At 35.5% G+C, this 19077-nt stretch overlaps 1 protein-coding gene across 1 annotated transcript; it reads right to left on the bottom strand.

Moving 5' to 3' along the window:
* Positions 1–16596: 16596 nt before the first annotated feature.
* Positions 16597–17630, bottom strand: LOC129751678 (mantle protein-like). Its single transcript, XM_055747335.1, has 2 exons — positions 17476–17630; positions 16597–17401 (listed from the first exon to the last, which is right to left on the bottom strand). The coding sequence occupies exons 1-2, from the start codon at positions 17479–17481 to the stop codon at positions 16910–16912; spliced, it is 498 nt and encodes a 165-aa protein (XP_055603310.1). The 5' UTR covers positions 17482–17630; the 3' UTR covers positions 16597–16909.
* Between the last annotated feature and the right edge of the window lie 1447 nt (positions 17631–19077).

The following is a 19077-nucleotide window of genomic DNA, read 5'->3' as shown; positions in this document are numbered from 1 at the left end:
TAGAACTTCAATAGGTCTTACAAAGTTGATTCTCTGTTTTTGTTGGATCTGTAATTGTGCGAGCCTGGCCAAGCGAAAACTGTGGTGTAGTGACAATCGGCTAAATAAGTCATAACTTCGACCAAATTAAAAATTTCAAGTTATTTACAAAGTCAAACTTCAGGAGGCAGAAAACGTTATCAAAAATAGCCACGATTGGTGGTTCATAGCATACATTAAAGATGGCACACGCAGTATCCAAAATTTAAAGTCGAAGAACTTTTTCATTTTAAGCTATCTCAAAAATAACTTTAAAGAACGTCACAAAAATTTGCACATGTGCACACCACATTTATTGGAAATTTCATCAATTTTCATCCATGCAAATTTTTCAAGATTTGTCAACAAAGTTATAATGGTGAATAAAAATCTGCCTTTTGGCATTGAAAAAATCTATTCAACTGGCATCACTGCTTGTGGCTAGCAAGGTTTTGCTTGCTCTCAAAATAAGATTTAAAGCTTTGAAGATCAATCGAAATACTAATCGAAGGACCAATAAAATTGCCTTTGTCATTATTATATTTTTAATGCAAGGGATTGTTAAACAATATCGTGGAAAAAATTCACAAGTAATCTATATGAATTTTTGTAAAGTCTAACTCAGATAATATTTATTCAAATCCATTTACCACAATCCTGAAAAAAATAGTTCACATCAATTGCTAATTTTTGCCAACGAATTGAAACAAAAACAGAAAAATCTCCTTCAGTTCACACGATACGTGAATCTAAAATTGTCATCCAACATAAAAAGCCAGAAACAGAAGGATAGCGAGAAAGTAGTGCATTACAGTGCTCCAAAAACTGACCTTGTTGACAGTGCACTTGATTCAGTTAGGTTGAGTTTATCGCTTATCGCAGCACAATGTACTATTTTTTTTCCAGTTGACGTTGACTGGGTATAGTTTTTGAATAAACATTTGGATAAAAGTAAAATTGGAAATTCAAAACGTGTAGCAATTGGGAAATGATGTACAAAAATATCCTTGATTAAGTAGGATTACAAACTAAATTATTTTTTGTGATTACGGTCAACATTTTTTTTCTGATCCCATCTATAAGCTTTGGAAACTATTTTATAATCGTGAGATTAACATTTGATGCACTTTGCCCAGTAAATCCCACATTATGCCACCATTTAAGACCGTTCACAGTTGACATTTGACGCGGGCGTCGTCACTCTATATGCAACACTGAAATGTCACCATTATTCGCACGTTAATCTTTCAAGATCTGACGCCGCCGCTGAAGCCACCTCACACATGAGTGCTTACGCAAAATCGTGCATAAAATGTCACCGAGCGATTGACAACGAGCGAGCAAAACGTGATCGACATTTGCATTCACAGCCACCGATTTTGCGCCAAAAGGGATTAATGGTTTGGCGGTTATACAATTGTCGGTAACGTTCAAGATCACTGGATCCAAGTTTAATAAAATTTTCGTAAAGTCAAACAATTTGATTAGGTTTGAATAACTAGCGCAGATTGTATCACTTTCGTTAGAACGTCGAAAGGAAGAACGGATGTTATGATTTATTCCAAATTTATTCAGTTAGTCGTCAATTGGAGTAATCATCGTATGGCTTTTTGTGCATTTCCACACATTTTACATAGGTATACACTGAAATGCAAACATTGGCGCCAATTTATGCACACTAGATAACATAGCAGGCGGCGCGTTGCACATCTCATTGGCAAACGCTCTGACACCATGGCAACCGTCAAGCGCTTGCCATACTTTGAACGAACGAACGAACGAACGCTGCACTAATTTGACATGAATTGCGTCATATCGTTATCGATGGTGCACTTTTGGGCGTTTGCCGTTATCCGAGATGGGGCTCATGTCATTTCGGTGGTGGCGCTTACTAGCACAAAATTTCGCAGGAATCGAGCAACCAGCTCACACGAGTAGGTACACAAATAATGATACGCCGGATAATAACAAATTTATACAGAGTACAAATATTGAATTAATGTATCTCGTCGCCTGCTCGTCTGATTTTTGGCAAAATTTTCCGATATTCGCGCGTTCGGTCGTTTGCCGTTTGCCGTTCGTGGTCGAAGAAGGCTGGGGAAGGCGAACGAAACGTCGATATTTTAATTGTGAAGTGCTCGGCATGCTTGGATGGACAGTCTGTTGTCGGATTGCGTGTCACACCAAAAATGATTTGCTTCATTCCGAGTTGCACAGCTCCATGGGGAGCTGTTTCTGCATAGCGATAATCGCTTGACGTAGCGTTGCTATTGGGGTAGATATTTGTATGAAGTTTTAGGAAATTCACTCCGCTCTCGGTGTATAGACAAATTCATTTTGAATAGCAGTTTACCCACAATAACCCATATCATCGGATTAGAATGTTGGAAACTAATGAGAGCTTATAGTGTTGCCAAAATATGAAACAATATATGGTTCGGATTAAACTCAATATCAATATGAGTAACTATGAGCCCATTGAACGTTCAACCAGAACAGATTCCGCAACTAGCTAAACTACCTAATTGAATTGCCTAAAAATGTAAATATTTGAAAAACCAATTATCCCAGTCCTTCAATCAACGTTCGATACATCTGGCCGATTTCCGTAAAATGCCAACAAACACCCGATCCGATCAATCTGTTGAAAGCGAATAATTTGCGGTCAATCCTTCTCAAACAACCTTTTTTTCACTGCTTCTGCTTTCTTCCAAACCGATTTGACCAAGAAAAAAAATCACTTGCATGATAAGATCCCACAAGCCCTTCAACTCTCAATCCCACGCAGAGAATAAATATTCATCCTTCCCCCCAGAAAAAAAGAAAATGGGAGAAAAAAAACTCAACAAAGCCTACTCCGTTTGACGGATCGGATTGCTTGGATGGATCCCTTCCGACGACGACCAACTGGGAAAATGGAAAAAGTGGGTTCAACAGCTTAGGTATAGGCACGAAATCAATCGATTTTCATCACTTGCCTTCCTGAAGGAAAAAAAATGGGAAACCCGAATCCTTCTTATGAATCGATTCTCCTTCCCTTCTAGGTGGTCCTTTTTTATGCCGGAGCACTTCTTTTTCTTCCCCCCTCGCCACGATTTCGTTTCGATATACGTTGAACACTTAATAGAGATTCGGAGTTTTTTTTTTTGTTGAATACTAGGGGTTTGGAAAATGGGCTTTTGGATTATGGCCCCATGAACTATACAAGTGGTGAGGAGCAGGAGCACACAAAAAAAACGGCAAACCAGATGACGATGATAAGGATCATTAATATTGGAGGATTCGAAGAATCCAATCCCGATCCGGATCCGATATAGAAATTTATATGAAATGTAAACAAGGAAGAATTTTTCCCGTCTCGCTTGGGTGCTTTTTTCGCCTTCGTTTTCTCTTCCAAGAACGTCGACGCTTTGGCAGGGTGAAATAATTTCCTCGGTAGTTTCCTTGGAAGGATTATCTTTTCTTTTTCCCTGGGATTGGCATGTGCTAAGAAGAAATCGGTGGGATATCAATATATGGAAGAAGGTTTACCTATTTTAGTCGGAGATTTTCAAACAGAGAGGTTATTCAAAGTTTACATCAAATGTCAGGCTGGATAAACAGACTTCCTACCTACGGGTGTCTCAATCGAGTTCGGATCGCAGAAGGCTGTTTTTTTTTGCAAGCGTTGTTTTCGTTTGGATAACATAAGTAGGCGTTTGGTAACATAAGATGGTGTCTCTGGACTTTCTTTCAGTAGCAGTTTTTTATTATCGTCATTATTGTAATTTTTGTAATTTTTGTAATTCTTGTATTTTTTGTAATTTTTGTAATTTTTTCAATTTTTGTAATTTTTGTAATTTTTGTAATTTTGGTGTCATTTTTTAATTTTGGTGTCATTATTGTGTCATTTTGTGTCATTTTATGTCATTCTTGTGTCATTTTTGTGTCATTTTTGTGTCATTTTTGTGTCATTTTTGTTTTATTTTTCTTTCATTTTTGTTTCGATTTTGTTTCATTTTTGTTACATTTTTGTTTCATTTTTGTTTCATTTTTGTGTCATTTTTGTGTCACATTTGTGTCATTTTTATGTCATTTTTTGTGTTATTTTTGTGTCCCTTTTGTTTCCTTTTGTTTAATTTTTGTTGCATTTTTGTTTAATTTTTGTTACATTTTTGTTTCATTTTTGTGTCATTATTTTGTCATTTTTGAGTCATTATTGTGCCATTTATGTGTCATTTTTGTGCCATTTTTGTGTCATTTTTGTTTTATTTTTGTTTCATTTTTGTTTTATTTTTATTTCATTTTTGTTTCATTTTTGTTTCATTTTTGTATCATTTTTGTTTCATTTTTGTAAAGTGTTTCATTTTCGTCATTTTCGTCATTTTTGCCATCTTTGTCATTTTAGTCATTTTAGTCATTTTTGTCATTTTTGTCATTTTTGTCATTTTTGTCATTTTTGTCATTTTTGTCATTTTTGTCATTTTTGTCATTTTTGTCATTTTTGTCATTTTTGTCATTTTTGTCATTTTTGTCATTTTTGTCATTTTTGTCATTTTTGTCGTTTTAGTCATTTTTGTCATTTTTGTCATTTTTGCCATTTTTGTCATTTTTGTCATTTTTGTCATTTTTGTCATTTTTGTCATTTTTGTCATTTTTGTCATTTTTGTCATTTTTTTCATTTTTGTCATTTTTGTCATTTTTTTCATTTTTGTCATTTTTGTCATTTTTGTCATTTTTGTCATTTTTGTCATTTTTGTCATTTTTGTCATTTTTGTCATTTTTGTCATTTTTGTCATTTTTGTCATTTTTGTCATTTTTGTCATTTTTGTCATTTTTGTCATTTTTGTCATTTTTGTCATTTTTGTCATTTTTGTCATTTTTGTCATTTTTGTCATTTTTTTCATTTTTGTCATTTTTGTCATTTTTTTCATTTTTGTCATTTTTGTCATTTTTGTCATTTTTGTCATTTTTGTCATTTTTGTCATTTTTGTCATTTTTGTCATTTTTGTCATTTTTGTCATTTTTGTCATTTTTGTCATTTTTGTCATTTTTGTCATTTTTGTCATTTTTGTCATTTTTGTCATTTTTGTCATTTTTGTCATTTTTGTCATTTTTGTCATTTTTGTCATTTTTGTCATTTTTGTCATTTTTGTCATTTTTGTCATTTTTGTCATTTTTGTCATTTTTGTCATTTTTGTCATTTTTGTCATTTTTGTCATTTTTGTCATTTTTGTCATTTTTGTCATTTTTGTCATTTTTGTCATTTTTGTCATTTTTGTCATTTTTGTCATTTTTGTCATTTTTGTCATTTTTGTCATTTTTGTCATTTTTGTCATTTTTGTCATTTTTGTCATTTTTGTCATTTTTGTCATTTTTGTCATTTTTGTCATTTTTGTCATTTTTGTCATTTTTGTCATTTTTGTCATTTTTGTCATTTTTGTCATTTTTGTCATTTTTGTCATTTTTGTCATTTTTGTCATTTTTGTCATTTTTGCCTTTTTTGTCATTTTTGTCATTTTTGTCATTTTTGTCATTTTTGTCATTTTTGTCATTTTTGTCATTTTTGTCATTTTTGTCATTTTTGTCATTTTTGTCATTTTTGTCATTTTTGTCATTTTTGTCATTTTTGTCATTTTTGTCATTTTTGTCATTTTTGTCATTTTTGTCATTTTTTCATTTTTGTCATTTTTGTCATTTTTGTCATTTTTGTCATTTTTGTCATTTTTGTCATTTTTGTCATTTTTGTCATTTTTGTCATTTTTGTCATTTTTGTCATTTTTGTCATTTTTGTCATTTTTGTCATTTTTGTCATTTTTGTCATTTTTGTCATTTTTGTCATTTTTGTCATTTTTGTCATTTTTGTCATTTTTGTCATTTTTGTCATTTTTGTCATTTTTGTCATTTTTGTCATTTTTGTCATTTTTGTCATTTTTGTCATTTTTGTCATTTTTGTCATTTTTGTCATTTTTGTCATTTTTGTCATTTTTGTCATTTTTGTCATTTTTGTCATTTTTGTCATTTTTGTCATTTTTGTCATTTTTGTCATTTTTGTCATTTTTGTCATTTTTGTCATTTTTGTCATTTTTGTCATTTTTGTCATTTTTGTCATTTTTGTCATTTTTGTCATTTTTGTCATTTTTGTCATTTTTGTCATTTTTGTCATTTTTGTCATTTTTGTCATTTTTGTCATTTTTGTCATTTTTGTCATTTTTGTCATTTTTGTCATTTTTGTCATTTTTGTCATTTTTGTCATTTTTGTCATTTTTGTCATTTTTGTCATTTTTGTCATTTTTGTCATTTTTGTCATTTTTGTCATTTTTGTCATTTTTGTCATTTTCAAAAAAAAAAAAATTAATACCTACTTTTAACATATTCGTTGCTAGTAGTAGGCCCTGGAAAAAAAAATCATCAAAAATTTCCATAGTAAACATGATGTGCGGTGAAACAGGTTGCTGCGATTGTTTTTTATCCCTCCGTTGTTAGAGTAAGCCATTATTTTTTGTAATTTTTTTTTTCGAACAACGGTTTCGGAGGAACCACCACTTTGCCGATATGAAATTTATGTTACAAATAAAAATTAATCAAAAGCCGCAAAGCCACGGCTCGGTTCAGCAGGCAGGCTGGCAGGCAGAATGAATTGTGCGATTCCACAGCGTATGTAGTTATGTATAATGGAACTGAACTGTCTCACCGCTCTGCTCACACTTACCCCCTTTTTAACCTTCAAACAAGGGCCAAGTGGAACTCATCGATCGAAAAATTGCATAAAACTGGGTGGATGGTAGGAGGAAAAAGGGGGACCAAATCGATTTATGGATTGCTTTCAGCTATTAAATACACCCACGAATCGGGTAGGTTGGAAGTTCCTGTCCTAGGCACACGGATTGAAAACCAACCAAAGCTCGTCGCAACGACCGAAATGGCCAAATCCGGTCTCGAAACAGCCGGTTTCATCCCGGAATTTTCCCGAAAGCACCGAAGCAGAGAGCCCGGTCTCGTGGTCATTATAAATTTATGAAAACATTAATTATAATTAATTATAGATTTAGTGAAAATTCACTTACCCTGTAATTGATATTCGCTGTCCTTGTGGCCGAGCGATGCTTTGCGAGGAGGACGATCCAGATGGCAGCACCCCAAAAAGTAAAAAGGGCAGGGAGATGTGAAGGGGTCTCTGCCGAAGCATGGCACTACACTAAAAGCGCCCATCAATAATTAATGCTTACAGTGGTAGAAATTCCGATTTCGAACGGCGCGCAGCGGCTTGTTTCAGCAAATCACGTTGACAGATGTTTTTATCACCATTTCCAATGACCATTGTTGCTCGTTTTCTCCCTCTCTTTCTGTTTGTTGGCCGCACCGTTTGAGGCAAACCTGTGTGGAAATTAACAGGGAAAAAGAGATTACATCAGTTATTAACGCGTGTGTTTGTGTGGGGGCGTTCAATTCCAGAGGACGGAAAAGTAGGCGGGAATGTGATGTGGTGACATTTCGAGGGCCAACATCCGGGAAATTTGAGGGATCTTCTTCTGCGTTTTGTCGAATCGTTTGTTGGTGAGCAGAGAAAAAAATGAAACCCAAGTAGGCTTGGTGACGCGCGCGCCCTCAGCTGAAGAGCATACTTTACGATTATGGTTATGGATCGAGAGCAGTAATGGTGATAAACCGATTAAAATTATCACATTTTTTTCGGCACCCTTTATTTGAAGGACAGCTGGGAAGGAAGGTGGAAGGAAGCTTTTTAACGACATTTTTTTAACGATTTTTGAGAGGTGGTGAATAATTGTGGACCACCACCCACCAGATTAAGTCATAAAAGTGTGCATGGTTCGGTGAGTGTGTGTATGTGTGGGTGATTGAGTTTTATCGTGTGAGTATTCCCCTGCCGGATAATGATGATTTTTGATTGGTGGTTTTTAGGGCTTATGGAATTATTGGTTGAATTTTCATGGTTTTTCCATTTAACCGGTTGATTGAAGGGAGAAACATCGCAATCGGTCATGAGGGCACTTGAATTTTATGAGAGCGCAGATTTATGAAAATGAATTTTGAAAACAGCAAAAAATGCATTTTCAAGTGGGTGATTGAAGTATCAGGTAATGTTAAACGGATAATGCAGAATTTTAAATTAAATTGATTTGCCAAATTTAAAAAAAATACAAGATAACTTATTTCGGATCCCGTGAGTCCTCCTCTTAGCCGTCGGAAATAAACTCACGCAGTTTTAGCCGCAGCGTAGCTCGTGACTCGTGATAACACCGAGAGTAACCCCCTCGGATCTCGCCTTCCCGGCCTCAATCCCCAGTAATACCCCCATAGCTCGTCTCTGCGCTGAGTGGCTCCTTCCTATGACTGGGAGACTCCTCTACGCTGGTAGCTAGCACACTTGTTAACTGCAAGTTCTTGAGAGTACCCCTCTCGATCTAACTCTGTTTCCACTTCCAAACGTATCTGGGCCCATAACCTGTTGAAAATGAAGTATTTAAACGCAGATTTCAGTGGTGGAATAGAGTTAATCTTTATATGCTATCTCAACAAGGTCCTTACAAAGCTACACTCTACACTAGCGATAGCTTGTTCCACCAACGGTCGTCAATACGCGAAACTGGAGAAAACCAAAAGCAGAATTGGTTGATAAAATTATCAGATAACATTCAAAATAATTTAGCCCTTTTTTGGAATAGTTTCAAGGAAAAAAAAACATCAGCACCTCTGAAAACTTTCCCCAATAGCTTTGCTTAGCTTCGCTGGTTTGAGTACTCATATCCACCTCAAATGCTTCTCTAACATTATTTCGCAAACATTCTAATATTTTCAATATTAAAAAAACTATATCGAATACATTTCGAGCTCCCTAATCGATGGCGTGGCTAAGTAGAACGAGTTCCACATGGCCAATGGTTGCTACTCCGTGATTGATCGAGGCCATCAATTGTATGCAAGAGCCAAAAGAATGCAGCTTGGGATTAGCAATTCATTCCTAATGCACAAAACTCAAGCACTTCCTTTGAAAAATGATCAGTAACGACGCCAGCCATGTTCCAGTAGTCGATGAGGGACGAAGGAAGGATTGTTATGAATATACTTTTTAGGATCAACTAAAACCTGTTATTTCAGTTTTCTTCAAAAGTTATAGAACGTGTATACGCGAATCCATATTCAAATATCTCAGTAAGTAAGTGTTAGTAAGGGAGAGGTTGTGATCAGGAGCCATTTTTGGAAAATGGTATGATCTTCGTTTTACCTACACCTCCTATGCTCATATATGTTTCCTGTGGAAACTCCTAATAATTTTTAACACTGAAATAATTAGAAAATCTATCATTCAAATTTCCCATTAGCTATTTCCCTCACTATAATCTCTAACACGTAATTAATTCTCAAAACAACTCTCGATAAGAAATAGCTTGAGCTTGCTATCAATTACGGTCAAGTGAGACCGAATTTATTGAAAAAAAAATTCTGATTATATTTTTTAAACAATTCTTCCGCTCATCCGTCTACATTCCCTCTACAAGAGCAACTTTTATTGATCAACCCAAAAAAAATTTAAACTGTATTACCGATAAATAATTTTACATGTCGTTATTTCGAATGATGAATGAATATCATAAATGTTCACTCGCTTTAAGAATGTCTAGAATGGTAGGGCCTTTGAACTTAACATGAAATCATTTTTTAAAATTAGTTCTAAGAAAACCTGCAAACAATTTGATGCCTATTTAAGGTATTCGTAAGTAAAATTCATTGAAATCTCCTATTGTTCATTAGATACTAGAAGAAAGTTGAAGAAATAACGTGAAATGATTTTTCAATAAATTTGCAAAACTCGAAAAGGCGAATCAAAAGATGTGGGGAATGTGTCATTCCGCTGTTAAATCTAAAATTTATGATTAGAATTAATTTGCTTTACGCTTCCCTAACACGTTTAAAGCTGTTCAAAACTGTTATTCCGAGAATAAAGTGTAATGGTTCAAAATTTAATTAAAATATTCCTGAATAAATGAGAGATGAAACCCAAAAACTAGTTTAAATAACAATATTCTTCAAGACAAAGTAACATGTAAAGTTTTATTAAACTATATTACATATTCAATTTTTTTCTGGTTAAAAGGTAGGTACCTTATTTTGACTTGTCATTCTTCTATTGCTTCTCTAACTAGGTTTGATGGATCTGTTTCGTTGATACACAATTCACAAATACATATTAGCCTTTAGTAAGATCGAGAACCCCCCAAAAAAATGAAAAAAAGAACGGGCTCAAAGCATTATCAAACGTTCATCTTTGATGTTCAAGGAATCTAGAACTGTCTAGTTCGTCCGGGGCATAGTTAGTTGGAATAATAATCCCACACTTTTTTTAAACAAATTCAAAAGAAATCAGAATTTAAAAGTAGTTTGACAGAAGATCACATTTAGTAAGAGCGACATCAATTCAGTTTAAAATTTTAAAATTGTACGAATTAATAGAAATAACACACATCCACCATATTGTAACAACTAATAAGGTTAAAATCTTACGATACTTGAATAAAAAAATGAAATAATACTAATAACTGCATCGCTAATCTGCGGCATGCCTCCGGAAAGCACAGTTCCTCTGATTTTAGGAGGAAATTTATCATGGTGTTGGTCTATTTTAAACAGCAATCATTTTATCTTTTTTTTTTTCATAAAACAATCTTCATTTCTGCGACTTAAAAACACTAGTATTTTTTTCAGATTTCTAATATTTCTATTTTTTGAGTTAGCTTCGGTTAGATTTTTTTGCCAATAAAAAATAACCATTTTTCAAAGCTACATAACTCTGTTATTTTTCAACGGAAATTATAAAATAGCACATCAAAATGCATTGAAATTTTATCAGCTTTCCAACTTAAATAGTTGAAAAAAAATAAATAATGACCTTCAACATGAAAAGTTGTAAATAAACTTTAAATGGCGTCAAAAAGTACCGTCTGCACCACCGAATATTTTGCAAAAAATACCATTGAATAGCTCAATTTATGATGCAACTTTCATCTGAAGACACCAAAGTGGGCCATCAATTCCTTAAAGAGTTATGAAAGAAATAATGACAATAAATCTCTTTTTTTTGCGACAAAAACAAACAATGGTCGAACAACTACACTCACATATGGATGTAGCGCGCACTTCTAACAACATGGAAACAAAAGAACTTACCAAAGCAGGTAAAAAACACTACTTTTTCGTGCTTTGTAGAGTGTTTGCAGCATAACTGCCTTAAAATTTCAACAAAAATTCTTAGTATCGTATTGTAAATGTGATATAACAAATAATGGGAATGTTGCTTTTACAACCTGGTCATTTGATATATAAATTATTTACTTTTCGATCACAGATCATTGTGAAGCATAATCAATGCCAACAGTAGAAGGTTCAGTCCCTGTGTTTGGGATCACACAAATGTGATTAAAACATGAAATATAGACCTGCTTTGCATAGTTTTTATATCGGGAGCTAAGCACTGGACACCAAAATGTAGAAATAATCGAAGAGCTCAGTATGGCCAGCCCAGGCTGTAAAAAGCATCATTCCCATTGTAGATAATATGGCATTGAAAATATGATACTTTTACCATATTCGTTTTCTCCATTCGCCTTGTTTTGAGGTTTACCATACTAGAACATAATTCGTCGTCACTGTTTTGCTACCTCGATCGCTCACACACGAATCTTCAGTGTTCCACCGTCCATTTTAAATCAAATCTGGGGAATTTCGGATGCAAAACTGAGCATAAACTTCTAAAATTGACAGCAAAATTCGCAAAACTTGTTGTGACCTTGTGCAAAACTGGGTATAAACGAATACGTTATTAGATTTTTTAATATAACATGAAGTCAGTTTAGCTGCAACACTCTACCGCCCCTACTTTCATAACAGTCCCATATGCAAAAACAAGCAAGCGAGAAAATCAGCTTTTTCTGTTTCTTATATTTGATCATTTTTGAACTTCTAAATGCAACTTTCAGAAAAAGAAACATACTTTTGGAAAAAATATCGTAAATTCCACATTGAAAGTTGAATCTTTTTACGATTTTTGGTTGCGTCCGATAGTTTTTCGCTCAGGAAGTCATTCCTTAGGAAGTCAAACCTGCCTTCGAAAACTAGTGTGCATCATTCGTCATCAATCGAGTTATATTTTTTTAAATGATTCAAAGCAATAAATCAAAGACTATTTCGCCGAAAGAAGCATTGAAAAGTAACCAAATCCGTGGTATTTCACATATGAGACTGTTATTCGGGTATATTTCATATAGGACAGCCACAATTTGATATTTATTAACTAAATTTCTAGAACAAAACCTCTTTTTTTAGTGTTTTATTTTGAAGCTCTATGTTGACCTAAAATGACGAAAATTCCTATGAGACTGTTATGAGAGTAGTGTCAGTCTACAAAGTACGAAAAAAAAGTGTTTTTACCTGCTTTGGTAAGTTCTTTTGTTTCCATGTTGTTAGAAGTGCGCGCTACATCCATATGTGAGTGTAGTTGTTCGACCATTGTTTGTTTTCGTCGCAAAAAAAGAGATTTATTGTCATTATTTCTTTCATAACTCTTCAAGGAATTGATGGTCCACTTTGGTGTCTTGAGATGAAAGTTGCATCATAAATTGAGCTATTCAATGGTATTTTTTGCAAAATATTCGGTGGTGCAGACGGTACTTTTAGACGCCATTTAAAGTTTATTTACAACTTTTCATGTTGAAGGTCATTATTTAATTTTTTTTTTCAAATATTCTAGTTGGAAAGCTGATAAAATTTCAATGCATTTTGATGTGCTATTCTATACTTTCCGTTGAAAAATAACAGAGTTATGTAGCTTTGAAAAATGGTTATTTTTTATTTGCAAAAAAATCAAACCGAAGCTAACTCAAAAAATAAAAATGTTAGAAATTTGAAAAAATAGATGTGTTTTTAAGTCGCAAAAATGAACCAAATTTTCAATTTTGGGGAAAATCTGAAGATCCCTGGCGCAAACCCGTCAGATAATTAAAAAAAATCCCCTAATCTCTTTTTTATAACCTTAAGCTAAACTCAAATAACTTATTTTGATCTATGGGGGGCATAGGCTGAAATCTACTGTAGAAATTGATTGTTATGGTAATATTTGCCCAGTCAAAAGGTCTACCTTTTACATCAGCGAATACCTCTTTGTCCTTTTGGGCGACACTGAGGCAGATTTGTCGGGTTTTGGTTCTTGGGTACAAATGGGATGGAATGGGTAATTGGGAAGGATAGTGTTTTTTGGCATTATGCGATGACGCTTTATCCGACCAAAACACGTATTGTCGATCTGCATGATGTTTATGTTGAAACGGCATTAAAATTTTCTTCAAACTTTCATTCCGGTACACATCTTGATTGATAGCCAAACCAGACGGCTTGAACCCTGGCTTAGAAATACCTCTCTCGGAAATGGCGATGTACAGCAACACTTTCTTTTTTTTTTTTATTTTTTTATTTTTATTTTTTTTTTTTTTTTTTTTTTTTTATTTCGATTACAGTCGTTTTACCATCTTTATGGCATTCGCGACTTTATCAACGTTGCAGTTGGCGGCAACACTTTCTGTTCGAACTTAGTATTTAATGTTCGGAGATGTAGTAGAACTATCCCTGGAATAGTATCGATCGTTTTCGGGGATGTGCGTCTTCGAAAGAGGGAAGTAACTTTCGTCGTCCTGAACAAAACATTTTCCTGAATAATTTTTAATCATCCAGTGGCATTGGGATTTGAGAGTCAAAATCTGATCCTCAGTGTATTCTGGGGCTCTTGTCTTAATTCGGCACTTAATTCCAACTTTTGTCGATGTCTTGGCAATGTACTGATTCGAACAATTGAACTTTTTGGCGGCATCCCGTTGGCTCAGTGAACTCTTATTGTTGAAGGCACGAGAAAGAGAACGAAGGCCTTTTGCGTCCATAATTTTCGCTGGCCTGTCACTAACTTGCTTGCGAGTAGTATTTGTGGATTTTAGGATATGGTAAACAGTGGAACATTTTCACTTTTAAAATATTGTACTGTATACTTTTCGCCGAGATTTTTGCGCAGTTCTTAGAACTGCAACGCACTCGCGAAACGCTTTTTGTTTCGATGATATTCTGAGTAAACATAAACAAAACAAAAAATACTGGTGAGAAGACTCTTTTTTCTTTTAGCTCGTTTATGCTTCAGTATTGGGTCCTCGGAAAAATTCCAATATTTTAGTTGCCACCCGTTAGGTACTCTTTCAGCTCAAGAAGATATTCTATGAATCCATCCCAAATTTGTTGAAAACAAACTAATAACATCAATTATTGCCTGATCAATTGATTTCACTTATGTTTGCATAGGGTAATCATCTTTAACAGTAAATATTTGTATGCTTCGTAAACTATTTATGCGAAATAATAGGAATAAAACAGTAAAATATCTCGTTCATGTTTAATTTTGTTCGATAGGAACAGTTATTAACCTAAGGTTGCCAGAATTTTTTCCACTCCCATCCGGGCCTAGCAATTCCGGGCATTTTTTCAAAAAAACCTGGCAAAATCCGGGCATGGATTTCAATTTTTCAAATCCAAAAACCGGGCAAAAACCGGGCAAAATTTAGGTGTTATTATATATAAAAGCAAAGAAAAAATGCAAAAAAATTAAATTAATAGTTTATTTATGTAATTGCAGACTTCCATAAACTTTTTGGAACACTTAAATATTTAAAGGTTTATAAAAGTAAATCAGCGAAATTATTTGAAACAACTGTTGAAAATTTCCATACTGTTAATCGATTTTGCTCAAATAAAAAAAAAAACTTTGATTTTTTTTTGGTTACTTTGTGAAAATTGTGAAAAAATCCGGGCAATATCCGGACTTTTTTCACGATATCCGGGCAACCGGGCCGGACCGGACTTTCTCGAAATTTTGCTTCAAATATCCGGGCAAACCCGGATAAAACCGGGCAATCTGGCAAGCTTATATTAACCCCATAAGTATCTTTAAACTATTATCGGTCCGGAAAAGCTGCTGATGGACTTTAAGCGCCAGCTCGCAATTTATGGCCCGAGTTGAATGAATTCCTACAGCAGTTGAGTTGGTGAAAAGCTCTGCTCGGCACTTGATCTAAAATGAACCCCGAACATGGCTCGCCTGCCTGCAGAAGAAATTAAATTACTGTGTGTGCTTGCCTGCCTGCCTGCCCGACTGCTGTCTGCTGAAATAGAAATTGATATTTAAAATTGAATGAGCTCTCGTCGTAAACGTTTTCCATCAGTTTTGTTGTAATAGTGCAAAGAGAGGAGGAAGGCAGACGTCGGGAAAAAAAGGTTTTGCAATACCTCTACTACATCCGAAAGCGTTTGTGGAGATAAAGCGTTGACTCGGCTTGGCTTGGCTTGGCTGGGGATCGCGGTGGGTAATGAAACAATGGAATCGTTTAGTGAAATTTATTTCAGAACATCCCACAATGGTTTTCCTCGTTCGGCATCGCTCTTCCGGTTCTGACGCTCTTGCTCTCGATCTCGTGCTATACTCTCTGCTTCTTTTGCTTTTTGAAATGGCGGTCTGGTGAAAGGTAAACTTTTCCTACCCACTTTTATCATATGGACGTTCGTACTGGAATTCCGGATTGTATTTCCAAAACACTTGGGAAAAAATCATTTCACATTCACCATGGAATATCATCAGTAGGTATGCGGAGTTGGTGATTTTTCTCCCTTTCCCCTCTAACCTGGCAACAATGCAAACAAGACTGACAAAAAGTTGCACCTTTCGCTGAAACCGATCTAGTAGGTCGGTGGTGTAGGAAAGCTGCTGGGAAAATTCACGCCGAAAAAGGAACCCATCTAGTATTCATTGAGCTCGATTCGAGAATCGAGAGGATGTAACTGAATTGAATTCGGAAACTTTGCTCTGTCATCGTCGACGTCAAATGCGATACCTACGTGAGACGACCAACGCGCTTGCTGCGATCTCGGAAAAGAAATGGGCGCTGCGATACGATACGATACGATGACATGTAGGTTAGGATTTTTCGGTGAAAAAACAATATTTCCCTCTCGAATGTTTCAAGTGGTGGATGGAAGGATGGTAGGTTACAGTTTTAAGCAGGGAATTCAATTTAAAGTGGTGATGTTTTATTCAATGGATACTCAGTCGACGCGGTTCAAAACTCATCCACCCGCCTTCTGATCTAGAGGGGCCATGACATCGGTTTTGAACCGAGCCACGTCTCTAACGTTGAATGGATTGTGATTACCGATGATTTGGGAAAAGTTCAAATGATATTTGCCCAAATATGAGATGTTAGTTTACACGCTTTGGATATGATAAATGTGGATAGAATCACCTGCAACTTAAGCGCTTACATCTTGACTTTCTGAATCAAGCGTTAATTCCTTTAAAAATGTTACATTAACGGTTCAAAATTTTAAGTGTCAAGAATTTGGAGTTATTTTAGACCATTTAGATTCCAGTTTAGAAAACTGAGATCAAATTAAGATTAAAAATTTAAAGTTGAAGTAGAATTGAGAATTTTGTTAAAAAATGAATTCTTATTTTGGTTTTAAAAAAAAATCCCGTTTTTTTTTCATTTTTGTTTTATTTGTTAGCACATGATGTTGTTTGGCGAACATTGCTTCAGATCCAGGTTCTACATTGAGTAAACACAAAACACATACACTTATTATCTAAATTCTTAAATGTAATGAAATATTTAAAATATATTTTGCAATTGACACAATTTCTCGGTGATCGATTACAGTGTTGCCAGGTTCATTTCTGATTTTTTTTAATTCACACTATATGCTTACCGTAAAACAGTGTGATGGAGATTAGTTTAAATATAATAAAACATCTTTGTTCAGTCTGTTTCGCTTCATCTCCTGCCAAGCCGATCCGATCCGGTAACCCCGCTTATCCAAATTGCTTCTCCTTGGTTTTGATGCGAATGGTCACCGGGACGGTCTTTTTGATGTAAACTGGCTTCGTGATGTAGACCGGGACTTTCTTCTCAACATGAACTGCGTACGGTTTCGGCACTTCGACGTACTCCTTCTGGACGACGGGAACTTTCACTTCCACCGGATAGGGAACTGGACGATCCACGTGGACTGGAACCTTCTTCTCGATGTAGACTGGGATCTTCTTTTCCACGAAAACGGGAACCTTTTTCTCCACTTCCACCGGATAGGGTACCTTCACTTCCACTTTCTTCTCAACCTCGACCGGGTAGGGTACAGGGACCTGTTTCTCAATGGTTATATGGCTAACTTCGGCTTGCTGGTATCCCTGACCATCCCAGGTATTTTTGTCCGACTCCAAATCCCACAATCCTCGCCTTTCTTTCTTGCCGCCGACTGCTCCACCAGCAACGATCGCCAGTGCCATTGAAAACACGATGAACGCCTGTCACAATGCGAAAGAACAATAGGAAGTTAGAACATTCTTGAACTGTCACCTGGTTACCATGGTTACCATACCTTCATGATTGCGTATCGAAGTCAGAACTGCGTCCCAGCAAAAAAACAGAACCAGCAACTGCCAAGATGAACTCGGGGTGAATGATGCCCTGTCCCCGGTCAGCTGACTATTTTATACCAACAACCAAAAGCAAATTCGAAACTCGAACTCGAGCCATCAATCGATCTCGCGGTGCAGAAATCATTTCATTTCGGTAACGACGGCGACGTAGTCGGATATTTCGTTTGCCGGCGCACGTAAAATAACGCTGGCGCTGAGCTACGAATTAATCACCGAGGTGCTCACCTACAATGTTTGTATGGGCCGACGACGCCTACTGAGTTTTCTGAGTTTTTTCGTCACTTTTGTGACTGGTCAGCCTGCTCCTTTTGAAGAGGGCCACCCGTCAAAGGTAGCAATCCATTTGTTTACGTTTTTATTTTTGCGTAAATAAATGTGATCAATCGGCTTCAACGAGCCCATTTAATTTTTTTTTTCATTTTGTTCGCTCAAGTCCTTACTATGTTGTTTGGGTGATTGGCACATAACTGTTTAGAAGAACTCTGCGATTGAACGAGGGGCCCTCTTATGTGAAGACCGGGGCACAACAGATGGCTTGCTTTGATTAAACGCGTACGCGCGATTACATCTCTCAGGTACCTATCCTAAGTGCTTGAATGAATAGTAGTTCAAAGGCGATCGTAGTAGGCCAAATATAGTAGTGAAATTAATATGTGTAGAAACTATCGATGGCATTTTCTTTTGATTTTTGGCTGTTGTCAATTAGAAAAAATAAAAATTATAGGAAAATAAGTTTCTTGAGGAAAATAAATTTAAAAAATTTCATAAAATAAGCCCTCGAAACTTCTGCTCAAAATATTCAAGATCTCCACCTCCGACAGAAGACAATTGCGAAATAATCTAGCATTTGTTGTTCGTTAACGCAACATAACCATCGAGAGCATAATGGGTATTCATTCGATTTCTCCGGTGCGCGGCGGTGTGATGATTGAGTGAGAGAAAGAAAACAACCTTCAAGCATACATATCAACACAACACCATATCGGTGGCCATCATGGTGGAAAAATCAATTTCAATTCAAGGTCGCCATGACCAAAAATGGAAGAAGAGACGCAAAACACTGAAGAAGATATAGGCAGAAAGAAAGAAAGAAAAACCTCCCAAAGTCATGAGCTAAGCAGGCGGCCACTGAACTTTTCAACCCAAACACGCTTCTTCGACTTTAAACCGTCTTCAGCGGCATTAACCGAAAATTACTTTGCACCTCATTTTGGTGTTTTTTTTTCTTTATTTGCCATTTTGGCGCCAATTTTACTGACGGGGTGAATCAATCAAAGTAGGCGAAATTTGTGCTTCAATCGATTTTAAGGGTGCAGTTTCTTCTTTTCTTTTGAACGAGTGAAACTGATTTAATCACTAGTGTAATACAAATTAATTTGGGAATAAAATTTAAAAAATAATTAATCACTTGCTTATACATAATCCAATTGAAATTTGGATTCCATCGACTGAATATACCCAATGAAAATTTGAAATTCCATTACGCCTTTATAAGACTCAGGAAAGTCCCGCTCATTTCAATAATCTTATCAAAATTTATT

The sequence above is a fragment of the Uranotaenia lowii genome, chromosome 3 (assembly GCF_029784155.1).
Source record: "Uranotaenia lowii strain MFRU-FL chromosome 3, ASM2978415v1, whole genome shotgun sequence".
Taxonomy (NCBI): domain Eukaryota; kingdom Metazoa; phylum Arthropoda; class Insecta; order Diptera; family Culicidae; genus Uranotaenia; species Uranotaenia lowii.
This window is presented reverse-complemented; position numbering and strand designations above follow the sequence as displayed.